Source organism: Labrus bergylta, chromosome 21, assembly GCF_963930695.1.
Source record: "Labrus bergylta chromosome 21, fLabBer1.1, whole genome shotgun sequence".
In the NCBI taxonomy this organism is placed as follows: Eukaryota; Metazoa; Chordata; class Actinopteri; order Labriformes; family Labridae; genus Labrus; species Labrus bergylta.
Window position 1 is genome coordinate 5,930,662 of NC_089215.1, and position 19,419 is coordinate 5,950,080.

The window sequence follows — 19,419 nt, forward strand, 5'->3', positions numbered from 1 at the left end:
GTTTGAAATGGTCGGTGTTACAGCCGGATCTCCTTCTGAATGTTGGTTCTTATGTTCCACCCTCGTCTATATGTGCAGATGAATCGAGATGGACATGTATTTGTGTTGCCGTCTGTACCTCTCTGTTTGATTGGACTGGCGCCTGCAGGGAACCGTGTTGCGGACACACGTGCCGGTGTCCGGGTCCACGTTCTCCACTATGACGAAGGGACGCTCCTCCAGCGTGGCCACAGTCAGGTGCCGGTCATCTGACACCTGTTCCAGGAAGTTGCCGTAACGAGGCCAGACCGGGTAACGAACCTGAAGGATCCCTCGAGCATACGTACCCACCTGGAGAGGAAAGGTAAGAAATGATACAAAGTTTGAGTAGTCATTTTTGCAGTCAGTAATTTAGTTTTTACATGTCGTTTGGAGATTTTCCCTTTGTGACATCACAAAGGGCAGTAACCCCTCCCCTAGGTGGGTGACACTCCTAAAACTATGTGTTTGATCTGCTCTCTAAATGTGCCTACTCACTGTAACCAATCTGGCATGGTCCAAGAACGTCTAAGCCGCATCCCCTTTTAGAGGGGCGTGGTCAGACACAGCTCATTTGCATTTAAAGGTACAGACACAGAAACAGCCTGTTCAGAGCAGGGCTGAAATAAAGGGGTTTATAGGCATGATCAAATATAGGATCAGAGTGGATTTAGAACAAGACACTTCACAGACATGTTTTTGGGAGCTCTGAGACTACTTCAAACTTGTTGGAGGTGGATAATATGTGACCTTTAAATGATTTTAGCTCCACCTTCAACAGGGATGCTATCAGTTACAAACACATAAAAGCAACATTTTACGCCTCCTACTGTGAGGTTTTTAAAGCAACACTTTCTCTTCTAACCTACTACATCATCCCTGCTGTTTGACAACTTTTACTTCAGTATCATATCTAAACATTTCCTTCACAATGGCATCAGTGTTAAACTCTCAGCTTTGATATCCTCCCGCATGTCAACCCTCTCTCGCTTCACCTGTCTCGTCCGTACACACTTTACAGGGAGACGTTTTTTTTTTATTTTGTGAAGATTAGCATGTGCTGACCTGGATGAAGAGGATTAGAAGATCAAAGAGCAGCAGAGTTGATTTATGCATACTGAGGAGACGGAAAAGTCTTTGAGTGAGACAAAAAAAAAAAGCCATGGACTAAACAAAGAGGGAAACTGACAGCATCGATTTAATTATACATCCAAGCATGTGTTGTTGATTATTCAATTATTCATTTTCTTTTTTCAACTGATTAGACAAATTGAAATGTCACTGTTCATAAATAGAAACTGCTCATGTGATCAGTGCTACTTTGTTTTCCTTGTGTGCGTGTGCATTTGAAATAAACGCTGCTTCAAAATGTTGGTTAGTAATTTGATTATTAGTATTTTTTATTTTGTTTTCATGTCAGAATTAGCTACTTCGGACCAGAAGCACTGAGTAATGTCACTCCACACAAGGAGTAATCCCCTCGATGTTGCCACCAAGCTCAGCGAAACTCTGTGTGAGAGCCAGCGCTGTTCGTCACGTCAGCCGAACCTAATGAGCCACACTGAGCTCAGCCAGCGCCGACTTACTGCATGTAAAACTCGCTCCCTCACAGCATCATGAGAACCTCTTTTTTCACATCGACTGGTGATTTGTTCTGCTGCTCACTTACACTAGCGCTCTAACTTTGTCATACTTGGATGGTTCAGACGACAGCATGAAGGTACAGTATGAAGTGTGAGGCGATGATTTGTTTCTGTGACAGACTGAAGACACAGAGATGTGAATCATCGTGCATTTCAATCTGTCTTTTATGGGATTCTCACAGTTTTTCTTTTTCTCTCACAGAGCATGTTGAGCAGACACCGTCATCTACCGGATATGGTCAAACTTAACACACTGTTTGGTAGGTGTCAAATTGTTATGCATTCTTGAAAATTGGTTGGTAATACAGTGTACAACCTAACTTGTGATGGATCTAGAAACAGGCAAAGAGGTAAAGTTGTGGTAAACCTGTCAGTAAAAACAGCCCCGCCGCATAATTCTGTAAACAGCTACAACATGGAGACATCGTGGCCTCTCTAGTAAATGCTTGTGTTTCCACTGCAGGTGTCGTAGTCTGTCTCTGGGATGGCCAGAAGTGCCGCTCCACTCTAAATACATGGCCAGTCTATTTTTTTCAACAGAGGAGATCGACTCGGACGGGTAATCCTGTCAATTTAAAGATTAAACACAAATCGTACAGACTCCTGATGGTGTAACCCATCGCAGTATATCAAGACAAGACACCAAATGAACAGCAAATCAACTCGGAAAGGCGAGGTAGCCTGTCGTTTTCACATTGTTGTCTTTATTCCTGCCTGATCCCTAAGGCCCCATTTGAAAGCACTCACTCTTGTTGCCTTGCTAAGCGTTGCATGCAGCATTGCTGTGAAAGTGGAAAATGTAGAGGAGTTATCCGTCGATAGGAGAGAAAACAGAAACAGGAAGAAAGAGGAAGCAGAGTGAGCATGGGGACAATGGCAGATATAATGGTAATAAATGCAGGTTGTAGGACCAACCCAAATATGTCTTGCCTGGGACCCCAACAGACTCTAGAATCGCCACTGACCATGGGTGAACTGCCTCATACCTCCAAGGTATAATTAAACCCTCTACACCACGGCTACCACCACTGAGTTCTTCTGCCTTCAGACTTTTAGCTGTCAAAATACTCAGACGAACCTGTGGTTGCTCCTTCTCGGTCAATGCTCTCCTCTGTTCTGGCGTCACATTGGATAAATGAGCTCCAAGCTGAAGTCAGTACAGCCAAATCACTACCATGAGCTACAGAGACACTTGTTCAGACTTCACCTCAACAGCTTTGCTCAAAAAACTGAAAATATTTTCAACGATGACACTCTGACTTCATTGATGACATTACGCTCTTGCTCCTACATGTTTCGAATGCACCTCTCGTAATTCTCCTTGAACACAATTGAATATAGAATACAATCTGAAACCTCCTGATGACAAACCAGTGGAATTGGACCGAGTCGGGGCAGAAAACAGAAGACCCATTATTCAATCATTCCTCTTTGTAAAGGTAGCAATGATAGCAACTCAGGCGGCTCTGAGACAGAACAAACAACCCGGCTGTCGAGCAAATAGCCGAACCTGACTCAGCATTTGCCTTCATGTGTGGCAGCAGAGCCAGAGCAAACTCTTGGTGGATAACAGTGATTACATCAAATTGGCCATAAGTGTCTCCTTTGGGAGAAACTCGTCTTGAGAGAGTTGACGCAGCAGCACACATAAACAATCAAAGTCCACTTCTGGATTCACAAACAAATCCATGAACACTAAAGGATGCTACATAGAAACCTTCAGCATGATAACTGTTAGACCTGCCAAATCCTTCTCATAATGTAAATAAAAATGCTGAGCAACGTCTGACAATCTGCAAAAACTCATAGATCTATAAGCTTCACTCACTCAGGACTCTTTGCACTTTGAATGTTGATGTCATATGTTGTTGTTTTTGTGCTGTGCTGTCATTCATATGAGCTGCGTGCACACCGATACCTTTTAACAACTGAAGTTCCTAACAGATCAATAACGTTATTTGAATTGAATTGAATTTCTATAGATTAAATTCCATCATTTTGCCAGCACCTGGAACAACAGGACCGAGCTCAGCACCCATTTTCTCTCATGAAGGCCCAATGGAAAGAGTGATTCCCCCTCCTATGAAGCTAAGAAGCTGATTTCTGTTTGTGATGTTTTGAGATACTTGCTGCTGCTGTCACCACTTTGCAATTAAATATAACTTTGTCAAGCAACTTCTGACTGATGATGAGCAAAGGTCAAAACTTAACATAGAGCCATTTATTTGTTTTATTTGTCTGTTTCCATAAACTTAAAGAGAAAATCCTGTCAATCTTTTTAAATATATGTCATCTGCAATGTCATATCACAGTTCTGGTTGTGGAAATTCATTCATTTATGACACTGATTGCAACATCAGCGTTAAAAGTGATTTTTCTGTCCACATGAAGAATCTAAATCAGATTCTTCTTTTAGCTCTGCTTTTGGTCTCCATCAATTCACCGGGCAAATATCTGGCACTCCATGCTTCACCACGTTCACAGACAAGTCGTTCATTTTGTCTGTCTGCTGTCTGGTGCTGGGCAATCAGCATGCAGACACTTTATCAGAGTCTGTTTTTTGTTTTTTTTCTCTGAAAACTGCTGTGAGCTCCTGCTGGAAATGAGGTTAATCAGAGTAGTGAAAGCACACGTAGACACCCAAATTAGCAGAAAGCCAAAACAACCAAATACTTGATCATTGGTTGCTTTGATGCTCTGGCAGAAGAGTTTTAAAGAAACTCTCTGGTCAAATCTATACTCAATTAAGAGGGACAGAGATGCAGAGACAGGTGATACATCTTTGTAGCTTCCTCATGACAAGCACATGGTACACCATCGTCTGATCGTCTGAATGTTTTCAACATTGTTGACTGCAGCTTTACACAGTAAATGGACTTGAGCTTGTAAAATTATGTTCTAGTCTTCTGACTTGAGAGGTCTCACCTACCCATTCACACACTGATGGCAGAGGTTGCTTTGTAAAGTGACCATCAGTAACTAAAATCCCATCCATAAATATGCACACGCCTCTGACAAAGCAGCAGGAGCAACTTGGGATTAAGTGTCTTGCCCAAGGACACATTGGACACGTGGTTGCATGAGCTGGGAATCGACAGACGACTAACTCAACCACTGAGCCACAGCAGCCCCATTTAAGAAACCGTTCTCTGTGTCTAATCCACAGGTGGGAGAGCTGAGGTACGTCAAAGTGAAAAAAGGAGAAAAGACCCAAGTGGCCAAGCAGAAAAAGGGACCTTTACTTTCCAGACTGTCACCCAAAAGCCTCTTCAGACAGTGATAAGAAACAACATCATGTTAAACTGTCAGTGGCACAAAGGAGGAGAGACACATGAAAAGAGCAGATAGACCAGTTCCTGTCTTCACTATGATGAGACACATCTTGAAGAAAAGGAGGAGGACAATGATGACTGAGCAGGTCGTAATGGAGCACGCTCAGGAGTATCTTTCTACGTATAAGTGGTGTCTTAGGCCCTGTTTTTTTTTCAATAGTTTTTATATAAATACAGAGTGTTTGAAGCAGCTGTCGGCCACCTGAAAAAAAGCGCAGCTCTTTGCCTTTTTTGTGCGCCCGCTCTGAGCGTTTCGAGTTTAAAAAAATATTTTCAGAAAAGGCGCTGTTGACCTCACCAGCACTCTTTTCAAAATAGAAGATATTCCCCATATTTTAGCCTCCTACTGATCGTGTCTTGTACCCACATCCTCTTTGCTCCGTGTCTGATCGTGAGAAAAACAATCTCAAATATAACACATGCAGTAAAAAGCAACGGAGCCGTGTCGGTCATACAGCAGCCGTCGTCAACAGACTGTTGTCATAGAGACGGCACGGACGCCCAGCACTTTTATTCTCAGGGCACAAACGCTTCATACGAGAGCTCCCAAGCGCACAGTCAGCGCTTTTCTGCCCGGAAAGAACGCCAGGTGGACACGGGGCCTGATTGCTAAAATTGAGTGGAAGCAACAGCAACACATCCACACCCAGTCTGTAAGTCATGAATACATAATGTATGGATTAGGTGATTGTGAGGTTGGCTTGTGGCTGTAAGATCAACACACACATCCAAACCTGAACCCCACTTCAGCACAATTACATGTCCGCATTCATACACACATTTATACATACACAGCATCCAGGAGGCGACATTGATGAAGTAGGTTGGTCTTTGCAGGGTAGAAATAAATGAGTTCAACTGTAGCTGTGAGATTACATTCAGGTCCCTCTGTTTAGGCGCACTTTTTTCAACACAGCCTCAGGCGTTGAAAAGTGTGTGAGTGTGTGTGTGTGTGTGTGTGTGTGCGTGTGTGTGCAGGGGGGCTGAAAATGCTGAAGAAAATTGCACGGCACCCTGATGATGAAATGGGAGGAAGTGGAAGCTGCTGCGTCAACGGAAACACAGACAAACAATGTTATTGATTTGAAATGATATCTACAGTGTTCAGAGTATGATAGGATTTGTTTAATGATCAATTGTAACATTTTTAATCCACTTTGTTTCTCGCCTTTTTTTCCCCCCAACTTGAATGCATCTCGACACCTCCATTGCAACAGGCGTAAGCTCCGTGCTTCCAGAGCGGAGGTGCGAGACAAAACATGATTTGTGAGGTAAGAGAGACGACAAGGGCATGCCGGTGATTTAGAAACAACGGGAAGTTAGTCATTGTAGTTTGTCCTGCTGATTTTGGACATCAACCAACACAGACTGCACAGCTGGCGCTGCAGCGAACGATGTGACTCACAGCTAAGTGAATCAGTTAAGGTCCTTTAAAGCCTTAGCGCAGGGTTGTAGTAATATTGATCAAAATAACATACTCCACTTCTGAGTCGTAAGTCATATCACGTATATAGTCTAAGGCAGCTAGTTGGAGGAGTAAACAGGTTTTCAGAATCTTCAAAGGTAAATTGTTACTAAAAGTCAGGTCAGCTTTGTTTTAAGTTAAAATTCCAGGTTTTACTCTTTGATTCATGGACATATGTAAGGCTAGATTCGTGAGATTACTGGGTTGTGTTGGAATATTTTTTTTGCAAATGCAGCCAACAGCGTCAGTTATCTGGGAGTCCGTAATGGATTTCATGCATTTGATCTTTGTCAGATTTATTATGCTGTGGTTGATCGTCTCAGCTCATGCCAGTCCTCTGTACAGTTGTTACTACTCTGTACTCTGTGTCATGCAGTGAGCCAGCATACACGAGATCAAACATCTCTTTGTCCCGTGCCATCAGAGCCAGTATTGTTTTTGTGGTTTTTTTTTTGTTATTCAGTTTCCGGTCGCTCATTACCTTGTCCCAGAGTCTCTCCCGGTCCAAAGCGACGAGGATCATGGCCGGGTTGGACAGGAAGCCTTGGTTGTTGAATGACAGATCTCTTCTTTCCCACGTCACGTTCAGCATGTGCCTGATTCCCCATAGAAACATAAAGTCATGCAAAATATGCCACCAAGGACAAGAGAATTAGCATATTCATTTACACAGATAAACACACACAATGATCACCTCCTAATTAAGCCTAAAGCTCCCCTGGGAGGGGAGGGGGGGGGGGGGGGGGGGGGGTAACGTGGGAGACAAGAAGAAGCTCATTAGGGAATGATTGAGGCGGCTGATTGGTGGAGGGCAACGTGTTCCTGCTGAGTGATTTTCTGGCTGTTACGATATACAGCCATGACAGATTTGGCTGTACATAATTAATCCAACTTCATTTGCTCTCAGATCACGTCCGCCTGAAACGTTGAAACTTAAAACTGGATGCTTTGTGGTCGTGAGATCGCATGAAAGTGCTCTTCTTTCCATGCATCAGCAACAATAACTCAATAACGAGTTGTGTTGAGGCCGACAAAACAAAAGCCCTCACCTGAACAGGGTGATGTTGACAGATTGTTTCGACGGTTTGTTGCAGTCTCCGTGTCCCTCAGGAATATATCCGTACTGCTTCTTGAAGCTCTCGGCTCCTTTCGCTACGATGGCGACGCCCTCCCTCACCCGCTGCCGCAAGCTCTTCCTCCACTGGTCCGTAATGACGCCGATAACTCCGATAGGGAAGCTGGCAGGTGGGGGGCTGTCGGGGTTGCCGACGGCCGGGCTAGGGAGGATCCAGATGTAGCCCGGCCCCAGCAGGCCCACCTCACCCGCCTGACGGAACAAGTACTGCGCCTCCTCGTAGGAGCAGTACGCCAAGAGTACCTGAGAGTCCACCTGCAGACAGGAAAGTTTTTGTCAGTGATGACTCACAGGAAAGAGAGAGGCAAAAAACTCAACGCAAACATGAACAGAAGTTGTAGATTATCAGGAGCAGGAAAACACTAGCTGTTTCTCAGTTCACACTCAGGGCTAGTTCTGATGTTTTTGCTAACACCAGATTTAAAATAAAACAATTTAAACACTAAATTGATACCGTCTTTCACACACACCAGTCCTTACTTCGACCTAAGTCATTTAAAAAAAGAAAGAAAATAACGTTAAGTAACTGCTAGCTTAACTGTTTTCTGGACAAAATGACGTAGCTAACCGGAACTTCCTGTCGAGATAAAACTGTAAACTATGTATTTTGATGGACATGTGTGTCATTACATTGACAACTCCGTTTTACCTTCAAGCATTTAAAGCTGGAAGATTTAAAATAGATTTTTTTGTAAAATACACACCATTACAGAATGAAAACATGACCGTGCTAGCATAATCTTTGTCAGAAAGCTAATGAAGATAAAACACGTTTACCCATGTAGACAACTATAAAAACATCGGAGTCAAACATTTATTTTAGAAATGATTGTTGATTGTTATGTGAGAAATATGTTTGGGGCCTGACAGTTATAAAGTTAGTGATGCTAAACTGCTGTAACTGCATAGCTTCAGTCAGAACATCTGTTTTTTTTTAAAGCTTTTATTGTGAAACACAACTTTTTAAAGAGCTTGTTTGAAATCAGCTATTAGATAGAATTGTTTGCTTTTGAACTTCAACTAAAAGATGAATTAGAGAATAGCTGGTTCGACAAAAACCCAAGGATTCTATGTCTTATTGCACCTGCTGAAGCATGCGCCTGGTCCTCACGTCATTTGCCCCGACCGACATTTCCAGAGACATGACATCCTGGAAATTCCACAGGAAATAAGAGGTATCCGTGTAGGACTCAACGATATCCACAAAGGTGTCGTAGCCTGGCAGCAAGCTGGTGATCACCGCAAACTCGCCCCAGTCGTACTCCTCCATGAGCTGAAACAGGAAGTAGGAAGTCAAATCAAAAGGTACCCAAGGTAGTTTGGTTATAAAAGGTGGGCACAAAATATATATTGTTAAGGACTGGTGATGATAAGACTTCAACATCCGGCTTCCGCGGTCACTTTTAGCTTAGCATTAAGAGCAGAAACAGGAGGAAACCAGTCGCTTAAGTCTGACACATGGACGTCATGAGAGGACAAATTGTTGTGATATTATGTCTACAAATTTATTCTGCAGGCATAAATGTTAAAATCAAATATTTTAATTGTTGCCGAAAGGTTTTAGGATATTTGAACTACGTCTTTGAACATTGCACTTGAGAGAGAGCGAGGGAGAGAGAGTGGGGGAGAGAGAGAGTGGGGGATGACGGGCAGGAAAGGAGCCGAGGGTCTGAGTGGAACCTGGGGCGCCCACTTCAAGGACTGCCTCCTCCGTACTGTACACGGGCTGCACGAACTCCGCCTTTTTAAGAGGGATTCATGTTTTAAAGGAGGTGTTCACACATCCAACTTTCGTATGAAGTAGGTGCGTAGGACATTGAACCATCCCGCACACTGCTCTTGCTAGGCATCACCAACCTACCAGAAAAGAAATGTCATAATGTTTCGGTCCCTCTGAACCTCCGCCAAGTGCATTAAGAGGAATCAATGAAAAAAACATATTCCTTCCAACTTCCCACTGGGTGTTTCTGTCAAGGTATCCACTACACAATGAAGTACAACAGATTTAACTCAGATTCTCATATTGACTCCCAAAGCATCAATAACTAAAATTCCCCTGATCTCGTAATTGGCACACTAACAAAAACAGATTTTCTTTGTGTGAATCTGGTCCTTCAGATCAGGTATCCTACTGATTATTAAGATGTCCCTACATGTTGCCGATCTGCTTGAGGAGTCCCAGTTGGTAGGATTGACCTGAAACATTGTTCAATCGAGGTTTGGTACTGTGACACTGTAGACATGTTTCTTTACCTTGAACATACAAATAACCTGCTGCTCCAGAGACGCTCCCATCTGCAAGAAGGACGACCCCTCCGACTGTAGACAGAAAGAAAGAGAGAGAGACATATTTAGGGATTCTAAGGGAAGTCTTTTCATGGGGAAAGGTGGATAAAAAAACTTCTGCAGAGCCGGTTTGACTCAACGATGAGTCAGCAGAATGGATGTTTGCTGTTACAGTAGCTGCCTTCTTGAGTTTCAACATCGTAAAAACAACGAATTTCATTATACAGCTGTCAAAAACTGTGGTAAAGTATTTCTCTCTTTTAAGAATGAGGTCAGGTAAAATATCAGGGACAAATCCGCTGACCAAAATTCACTGTTCAACTTTCTGAAACGATAGAAGCTAACAGCCACGAGGGTTCTTCAGGTTGACTAGTCTGCTGCTCTAACATTGTTACTGCTGCAGAGCATTGGAATTTGAATAAAACTTTGCCACTGCAAGGACAGTACACTTTCATAATAATTTGTCCACTTGTTCTATAAGCATACTTTTTTACTTAAAAAAAAAAAAAAACATCTCTGTTAAAAGTCATGAAGCAACGCAGCGGAACCGCCACCAATTAAGTTGATGAGAAGTGACAAAGGGGGAAAAAAAAGCAAAGGAATACATTTTCCGTGAGCTACGCTGGGAAATCTGCAGCTAAATTGGCTTTATGCAATGTTTAAAAAATCCTCATGAATATCTGCTTTGTCCTTTAAAGCACTGAGAGTTGAAAAATGGACAAAATGAACAACATTGCTGCAGCTTTCCAAAACACTCTTATTCCCTACAACAATACCTAGACATGCAGAGTGATGTGTCCCACAAGAAAATGTGCTGATGAATATTTATATCCCAGTTATCACCTTTACTGTCTCTCACATGTCACAATGTAGCTCTGATTGTCCTTATTCATCCTCGATCTGCTGGTGCAAGTGTCTTCAAACTGCAAAGACTCAGTCCTGCTGCTCTCTTTCTGTCAAGAAGGGGAGGACCAGTGATGTACAGTGTGTGTGTGTGTGTGCGCGCGCGCGTGTGTGTGTGTGGGCATACATTTGCATACTGTGTGTTCTTGTTGGCTGACAGATAAGATGGAAGTTATCACAGCCTGCTGAACCCGCGTCCTTCATACAGCATTCGAAAAAAGTAGGCTACAATGATTGTGGGGGGATGGGGAAGGGGGGGTGGTCTAGTGATGAGTGAGAGGGCCAGATACAGACGCTGTGAGAAAATTATTTGAGAAAGAAAAATCTAAATAGTTGTGTTGGTTAGCCGTAACCATCAGCCTTCTTCAACTGGGAGGGTCAGCTAGCATTGTCAGCAACACAATACATTTTTATCAAGGAGTAAAAGTTACACCGCGTGATGTTTGAGTCACTGACAGGAAAAGACTTTGATGACATAAAGTAACTGGGTAAAATTTGGTTTGAATTGAAAATGAGTTGTAACTATGATGTTGTTACAATGGTCTTCATATGGATGTCTTTAATCTTATTAATAGACTATAACAACATGTTGAAATCAAGTCATTTAAATGCTGGTTATGGGTCTAAAGGAGGCTTTCAAATACAATTTTGGGCCTTTAAATGACCAAAACCTTTCATTTCACACAGGAACACCAGTACCTTATGTGCACATACTGCATAAGGACAGTACACATAGTAAACATAGGCTGCACTCAAAAGCAAAACTCGAAAACTATTCAACATTTCACCAAATTTATTGTGCCGTCAGGATTTCCTGGTCATGCCTTTTAAGTTGGAATTGTGTAAAACTGGATGCATTAAAAGGGAAATGTAAAGGACCTGTATTTCTGAATGAGTGATGTAAGCAGGAGTAAGACCATGCAGGCCTTCACCAGATGTAGAAATCTTTTAATTGCATTTATTAATGGACATGGAGCTGGTGCAAGAGGGTGATGATCAGGGTAATATGTCCGCAGCACACTTCACTAAGTGGATGGAGAAAATCTGTGAAATCTCAATCGTCACACATGTATGAAGATGGAAAAGTCATGCATGATAGATGAGAGTGTGAGAGATATAGAGAGAGAGAGAGAGACGAGGAGATAGTGTTAAACTGTCAGGAGCCTCTTGGGACCAGGTTTTGGATCCTCTAGTCTCTGAGGTGACTGACTGTCATCCCTCCTTCCTGTTGCTCAGAGTCCCCGCAAAGCCCCAGAGAGACGTTCAGCCCGAGGAGTACCACAGGAATATCACAGCCGCTTCTCTCCTTCACTCACTTTAACCGGTTTTTATCTCCGCCTGAGCCCGTTTGAGAGAGAGAGAGAGAGAGACTCACCTCCGCAGGCTGAAACTCTCATAGACCACTGACTGGGCTGCTCACCAGAAGAGCTATAAAAATAGCAGTACAAAAGCATGTCAGGCTGACAGTGAATAAATAAAAGATGGCTCTGGATTGGCAGCTCTGGTTGGGGATATAGTTGCTCTTTGTCTGATACTCGTTTTTGTCAAAGCTCAAGCTGAAATCTGGCTCACTTCAGTGTCACAAACCCAAAACACACAGACGTTGCTGTAGTTTAGCTGCGATGAAGGTCTTGCAAACGTCTTCATCACGATGCCGATTTCTAAAAAGTTCAACGCATGTTTCATCAGCCATCAACATTGACTCAATTTGATTAAAAACCTTCATTGACTTTCCTACTTTTCTCCACTGAAATCAAACAGAGTTAACCCCTCCCCCTCCGTTCCGGTCCGCTCCTTCCTCGCCTCTCTTGTTCGCACCACCTTGGCGGTGCGGCTGTCACACGCACAGGCGTAATTAGCAGTCCCGCTGCAGGAGCGTATGGTAATGTGACAGGGAGACGACGGACACGGTTGTTGCTCGGCTCCCACAGGGGGGGTGAAGAACAGCGCTTGCAACCGCCCCCCCCACTCCCCCCCTCCGTGCTGAGAGACAAAAAGTGTGGGTCAAACAGGAAGCAGGTCGCACACACAGATGCTCGCTCACAAATAGAATTCGATATACGTCTATCTGTGTGTGTGTGCAGAGTGTGTCGTTTCACATTTCTGTGGTGAAGTCGACAAACGGGAACTTCGGTCTCTTGTGGAGGGACGTACAGCTCATAAGCAGCATTTTAAAGAAGTTAACGTTTAAGTATTGACGCTTTCTGCTGCTTGATGCTTCTGGTCTAACTATTTTTATTGACGAGCACATTTCTTGTTTCAAAACTTACTTTGTGTATTTAGGATCTGCGTACAAAGACACAATCCAGAAACGTAATATATGTTTTGTGTAAAGAAAAAGGCTGTGCGTCATCTTTAGAAAAAGTTAATCTAACTGCTTCAGAAAGCAGCTGTACATTACTGTGGATCTTTGCTAAAGTGTTGATTTAATATCTGGAGACAATAATTTCTATGGCTGTGTGGATAGTGACCCTTAAAAACAATCCAGATTTTAGCATAGGTCAAAGCTAACAGTCGCAGAAGGGATTCATTTTCAACCGTGGAGGGTTGGAAGGCAGCAGCAGGTATATAACCTGAGTTAATTTTGACATTTAACTCAAAAGCATTTGGTAAGGTTGAGCGACTGCCCAAATTATTTGTCCGTAATGTGAAGCTGGGAGGAGGCCACAAGGGTGCTTTCATTCCCAGCAATCATGACCTGTTTGTGGAGTTTCTAGACCACAAGGCCTGAAGAGCGTGACAGACGTGAAGAGTGGGGGGTCGGGGGGAGGGGGGGTGGGGTGTGCCAGAGAAGTGCAGAAGGAGAAAACAGAGAATTCAGGTCAGTCAGGCAGAGAAATAAAAAAAATTAAAAAAAACCACTGGCTTATTGCATCAAATCTGTCCAATTTTACAAAGTCTGAGTCGAGACTATAACTCCTGAAACATAATCCTCTAATGACAGCGTCAAACCGTAATAAACGATGTTGTGTGCTGGAATATTCCAGCTCATCATTTCCTTCAGCTTCAAAAAAAAAAATCCATCATCATAATCTGCACATTTAAAAAGAGAAACTCAGGTGCTCCATGTTTACTGGTAAACACGTAAATCTGTCAGCTTTGTTTACTCCAGACTTTATCATCATCCACAACCACAAACACTCATCACTTCATGTCAGTAACCTTTGAAGAATAAGAGCCGTCTCGTGAGTGATCCAAACATTCAGTCTCTACTGAATCAAAGTGACGGATCCCCAAAGTCTTTTATTTTTCCCGTTCTTCATTTGGAGCGGTTTTGACTTAACCCTCATTCATTAACAGCAGTTTTGTTTTAACAAATGCGAGGCACATTTATTTAACCGTTAAACCACCATTTTTTTTCAAACACTCAGTCATATGTTCTAGCTTTTGGTTGTATGTTATTTGTAAGACAGTCCAGCGTGTTTTGAAAGTGTTTTCTGTGGATCTGGGTTAGGGTTAGGGTTAGGGTAAAGCCCCTGCTGCCAGTAGAAATGATCTTCACCACTTCTTTCAAGTCAGACTCACACAGAAAGTTCAAGTTATTGTTAGTCTCCAAGCAGCCTTTTCACACTGATTGACGTTTTTCAGGTGTTACCTCCTGAGAACAGGCCCTGTGACGCCTTTAAGGGCCACCAATGCCGTTTATTGGCCCTAAGAAAAACAACCCCACCGCTGGTGTTCGTCGCTGCACTCACAGCGCTCTCAGCTGAAGATAGTTCAACTTTTGGAAAACTGCTGCACGTCATTGTCACACTTCTCCCTCACTGACCAATCAAAAAAAAAAAAGGGGGGAGAGCCAACACACGAGTCCATGCAGAGTTTCTGCAAACGTTGAGAAGGATTCTAATCATCATCGTTTCTTGTTATCATAACAGGAAAAGTCGTTCATCAGATAGTAAAATAAAGTGCAGAATAATTTAAAGTTCTGTTATCAGTAAAGCTCTTGTTGTTTCTGAGGAGAGCATACCCCCCCCCCCCCTCCCCCCCCCAACTCCTCTCATCCTCCTCCCTCTTCATCCTGCTCTACTACTCCCATGACTCAACATCTGGATGCAGCACCCTCTAATGATCACCCAGCACACTGCAGTGACTCACAACCAGCCAGCCAAGAACACACACACACACACACACACACACACACACACACACACACACACACACACACACACATACATTAAGACAAAACACACTGAACCTCTGATTTCAAACTCCTCCGAGAGACACGTTGCAATATTTTTCCTGTTTCCCTCGCAGGCCCCATTCAACAGTCTTTACGCCTTTTTGTCTCCGCCGTTCTTCGCTCGCTCTCTCTCTCTCTCTCTCTCATTTCCTCCTCTTCGCCTTCGCTTGATGTGTGTTCTGTCTGACAAAAGACACACTTCCTCTCTTCCCTTCGGTCTTTTCATCTTCGCCTCGTTCCCTCCTTCCTCGTTGTTTGCCATAGAGAGATCACTGAGACAGGAACCAGAAATAGGCAGCCCGGGCGGGTGCTGCTTCTTTTTAAAAAACCGCCATCAAAGATTGTCATTATCATCATCATCAGGCTATTGATAATCAAGCACTATTGAGCTCTTTTATCACCTCAGAGAATCACACATAAGTCTTTTTCCATCCAATCCACCTGTCCCATTGTGCCAGACACCTCTGACAAGCTTTTTTTCCCCCCCTCCTGGCTGACAACAAAAAAAGGGCATAAGAGAGAGGAAGAGGCCGAGGGGGAGAGTGAAGAGGAGGGCTGAGTGAGGCCTTTCGACAGGCAGACCTCAGAGGAGAGTGCTTTACTCTTTGTGTTATACAGAGAACTGTCACTCAGTGCTATGGGTGTGTAAAACAAACGGCCGCTTAGTCCGATAGATAACCTTTGATCTGTGCATTTCACTGTCAACCAGAGAGGTTAAATAACTTTAAACCATGGCTGATCAGGTCTGCCTGTTAAAAAAACCAGAGACGGATGATAAGTCATGAAGGTCTCGGGCGGAGCAGGCCTTAAAACCGTCTCCAAGACATCCTCCCAAAGACCCAACTCTCAGCTTTGTCATGAAAATAAGAATCGTGTAAGAACGGGAAAAATGTCTGAAACGGCATAAAATTCAATACTTTAAAAGTTTGTACATTCAAATGTGTTACAGCTAATCCCTTCATTCTATTATTACGGGAATTGCTCGTAATAAGCAGCTCACTTGCTGCTAATTACAATAAAATATAGTTTGCACCGGTATATAAGAAAGAGTCTGATTGTGGGGGTCCCCCAGAGAGGACAAAGGTTTGCACTGTCTTCCTGCGTGACGATTTCTATTGTGTTCAGAGAGAGAGTCCACAACGGGCAGAGTCTGTGCAGCTGTGTCGCTCTTTTATAACCATTTGATTTAGACTTGTGGATGCTGCACTCCTACTAGCTACAGTACGGTAGTTGAGCTGCCTGCGGTGATAATCGTGAGTCTCTCTGCCTACCTTCTATGGTCACTCATTGATGTTAAAATGGGAGTCTTTCAATCAGAATACCACTACACAAGGTTTATTTGCTGAACAGAATACTACCGTTTGCTTTAAATGCACCATCATGATAAAATCGGTATCAAAAGTGCATCTTAAACACTGGATTTTATATTGTCCTAAATTAAAGTTAATGAGGAAAATGAAGAGGAGGGCTTCTTTTTTGAGTGAAAGTGAGTGAAGTTTTATTTTTGGGCTTTTTGTGCCTTTAATGGAGAGACGTCCTGTGGATAGAGAAGGAAATCAGGGAGAGAGGGAGTGGGGAATGTCATGCGGGAATGGAGCCACAGGTTGGATTTGAACCTGGGCCGTCCGCTTTGAGGACTACAGCCTCAATACATGGGGCACGCGCACTAACCACTGTTACCACAGCACCTTTTTTAAAAGTGTTAGCAAGTGTAGTGAGCTTAAAACAAACTACTTCTGTCATGCGCTGGGTGCCTATGAGGCCGACGTGAGCTAGAGCCGGCAGGCAGCTGCTGGCTAGCGAGGGCAAAAGTTGTGGTTACCTGTAGATGCACCTGCCTAATCTCTGAGTATTCAACTCAACGCCACAGTCAGTTTTTCTCACAGCTGAAACATTTTTTAAAATGCCTTTGGTGGAGTCTTTGATTTCAATGCTGTTTTTTTTGGTTGATGACAAAAACTTTTTGTTCGCATTTGTTTAGTTCAAAATTACTGGGGTGAATTAATTGTTTTTGCATTGTACATTAAGTTTATTGAGGATATCTTAATATAATTTTTCAGTCGTAGTATCTGTCATGGTTGTTGTATCAAAATGTATAAGCACATGCCATAAACTATCCAGCTCTTCATATAGCTCCCCCAGATCACAAACTGGATGGAAAAGCTACTGCTTAAATAATAATTATCAAACAGCAAAATCTGCAGAAATCTGAACTCCTCTTTATAAATTTGGGGTGAAAAAGCAACTGAAAGAAAAGAAGGTTACGAAAGGTACAGAGAGCACAATAGAAGGATGAGAAGAGTGAGGAGGTTTTGATTTTGGGATGAAAGATAGGAGCTGTGGGGGGGTGTCAGACTCCTGAAGGATCTAATTAACAGTTTAATGGGGTCCTGGAGCTCTGGAGAGCAGAAAGGAGTGCAGGCCTCTCGCTTCAAGCCACAACCTTAATGGATTCAGCCGGAGCACAACAGAGCCCTCCCCCCCCCAAAAAAACTGGATTCCAAATGTGTCAAAGAATTACGGGTGATGGAGGGAACGATGGAAGGGGGGGAAATGAGACGAGATGAAAAGATGAGGGGAAGTCAAAAAAAAGAAGCAGAATTGAAATGGAAATGAAAAGAAAGAAGTATAAAAAAAAAAAAAAAACAAGAATAACTATCTGACTTAAAGGAAGGAATGGAAACAGTAAAACATCGCCTCGAGGCAGCTGTCAGCCGAGTCTCATCGAAGCATCTTTCCTCCTCTCGCTGTCTTTCACTAACTCACTCTTCCCCCTTTTTTACGCTCTGCCATCAAAACACGGCGAATCAATCGCCCTCCTTCAGCTACAACTCCTCCTGTTTTAAAAAACTCATCTATGACGAGACATCTGCAGATACCTTTTGATTAGCAGGAGCTGATAAAGACAACATGCCATGGTTTTAAAATGAAAAAAAAGAAAAAAACATCGCTTGAAGGTGAAAGCCACAACTCGCAGACTTACTTTTCTTCTTCGCTTTGGATGCTGCCTGTAGTGGAAAAGTGTTGGGATGCACCCATTACGCTGTGTATGTGTGTGTTGGGCACAATGTAACGTGTGACCGTGTTCATTTGCATGTGCGTTTCTATGTGTGAGAGTTGCGTCTATAAATACGAGGTGTTGATGATGGGAGATAAGCTATTAAAAGAAAGAGGTGGGGAAGACGTGCACGGAGCGTTCGGGGGGGGGGGGGGGGGGGGGGGGGAGAAGGGGACGGGAGCCATTTTGCAGCTAAGTAGAGAAAAATTATAGATTAAGAATCCTTCTGCTGTCATCAATCTCTTTACAATCTAACGGCACAGCTCACTGCTCTTCATCTCTATTCATCAATGAGATAAATGCTAAATCATAGCAGGAAAAAAAAAAAAAAAAAAAAAACCTGCTGCTCCTAAAGTGCTGCTGGGGGATGATTGATTGAGATGCAGATCGCCCTTAGCAGAGTTTTCCTCCGCATGACTCTGACTTTTTTTTTCCCAGCCCGGGATTAGAGGAGCTGATGAGGGTCGATGGCTGATAATTCACCCATCTGTATGGCTCATTCCCAAATATTTGCATGCAGAGAGTTGCTTGCCGGGTAGGTTTCACCGCTCTGACCTACTTAAGTTGTTTTAAGCTGAATGACGCCAGTGAGGAAGAGTTCTGACTAAGACAGGAGACTAAGAAGAGGAGCTGCTGCTGCTGCTGCTGCTGCTGCTGGTGACAGGGTTTACATTACAGGTTCATCTTCTTACTACAGTCTTTTCCTTTTGCTACTTCAACGACTCGTCACAGAAAATGTTTTATCAACACATCTGAGCCTTGGTGCCATGACCATGGCTAAGCAAGAGGCAGACAACTTCAGACTTCAGCTCCAGTGTCATTGAGGGGGCCTGGGCTCATTATTTTGACGGTACCTTGAATGGTATGACGACTGCAGAGCCGCCGCTGATGCCTACGATGGGCAGAGCTGTCTGAGTGGAGAGGAAGTCCAGGATCTGTGCCACTTCAGCCACCTGAAGACGAAAGCATAACAGATTCAGTGTTTGCACAGGGGGAAACTTGGATCAGGTTTAGCTGGTCAGAAAATGAAATAGATTCAATTCTGTTGTACCACGGTTAGTTCTGACCAAGGTGTCTGAGCAGCTCTGATTGGACAAGAAGTATTCCATGGGTTCGGATGCAGCGTATAACAGACTTTTAACTCCTTGTATCACTCCGCCTGAGCCAGGTTCTGAATATATATTGTCAATCACAATGGACGCTGTTTGTCTACATGTGTCAAGCTAGCGCCTCAGAATCACAGGATAAGATTTTGAAGACATCCTATACTGTAACACACCAGCCGTAATGAGTTGTCATCTGGAGCATCTTGTGAGGTAGTCGGGCTCTAATTTACCTTCAAGTCAGCTGATTGTGGAGAGACCATGTTTAGGAGTTACGGGAGGAACAAGGCATTAGA

The 19,419-nt window shown here is 43.4% G+C and overlaps 1 protein-coding gene across 2 annotated transcripts in view; it reads right to left on the reverse strand.

The window, feature by feature from the left end:
• LOC109981873 (glutamate receptor ionotropic, NMDA 2C) overlaps positions 1-18,973 on the reverse strand; it is a gene marked incomplete at its 5' end in the record, with an annotated part of 41,836 nt that extends 22,863 nt beyond the window's left edge. Inside the window, 6 exon segments of one of the 2 annotated variants that reach the window (XM_065949932.1) lie at positions 119-330; positions 6,940-7,054; positions 7,508-7,848; positions 8,705-8,866; positions 9,847-9,912; positions 18,875-18,973. In XM_065949932.1, coding sequence (XP_065806004.1) covers positions 119-330; positions 6,940-7,054; positions 7,508-7,848; positions 8,705-8,866; positions 9,847-9,912; positions 18,875-18,973 — 995 coding nt within the window. 2 annotated transcript variants of the gene reach the window in all.
• Between the last annotated feature and the right edge of the window lie 446 nt (positions 18,974-19,419).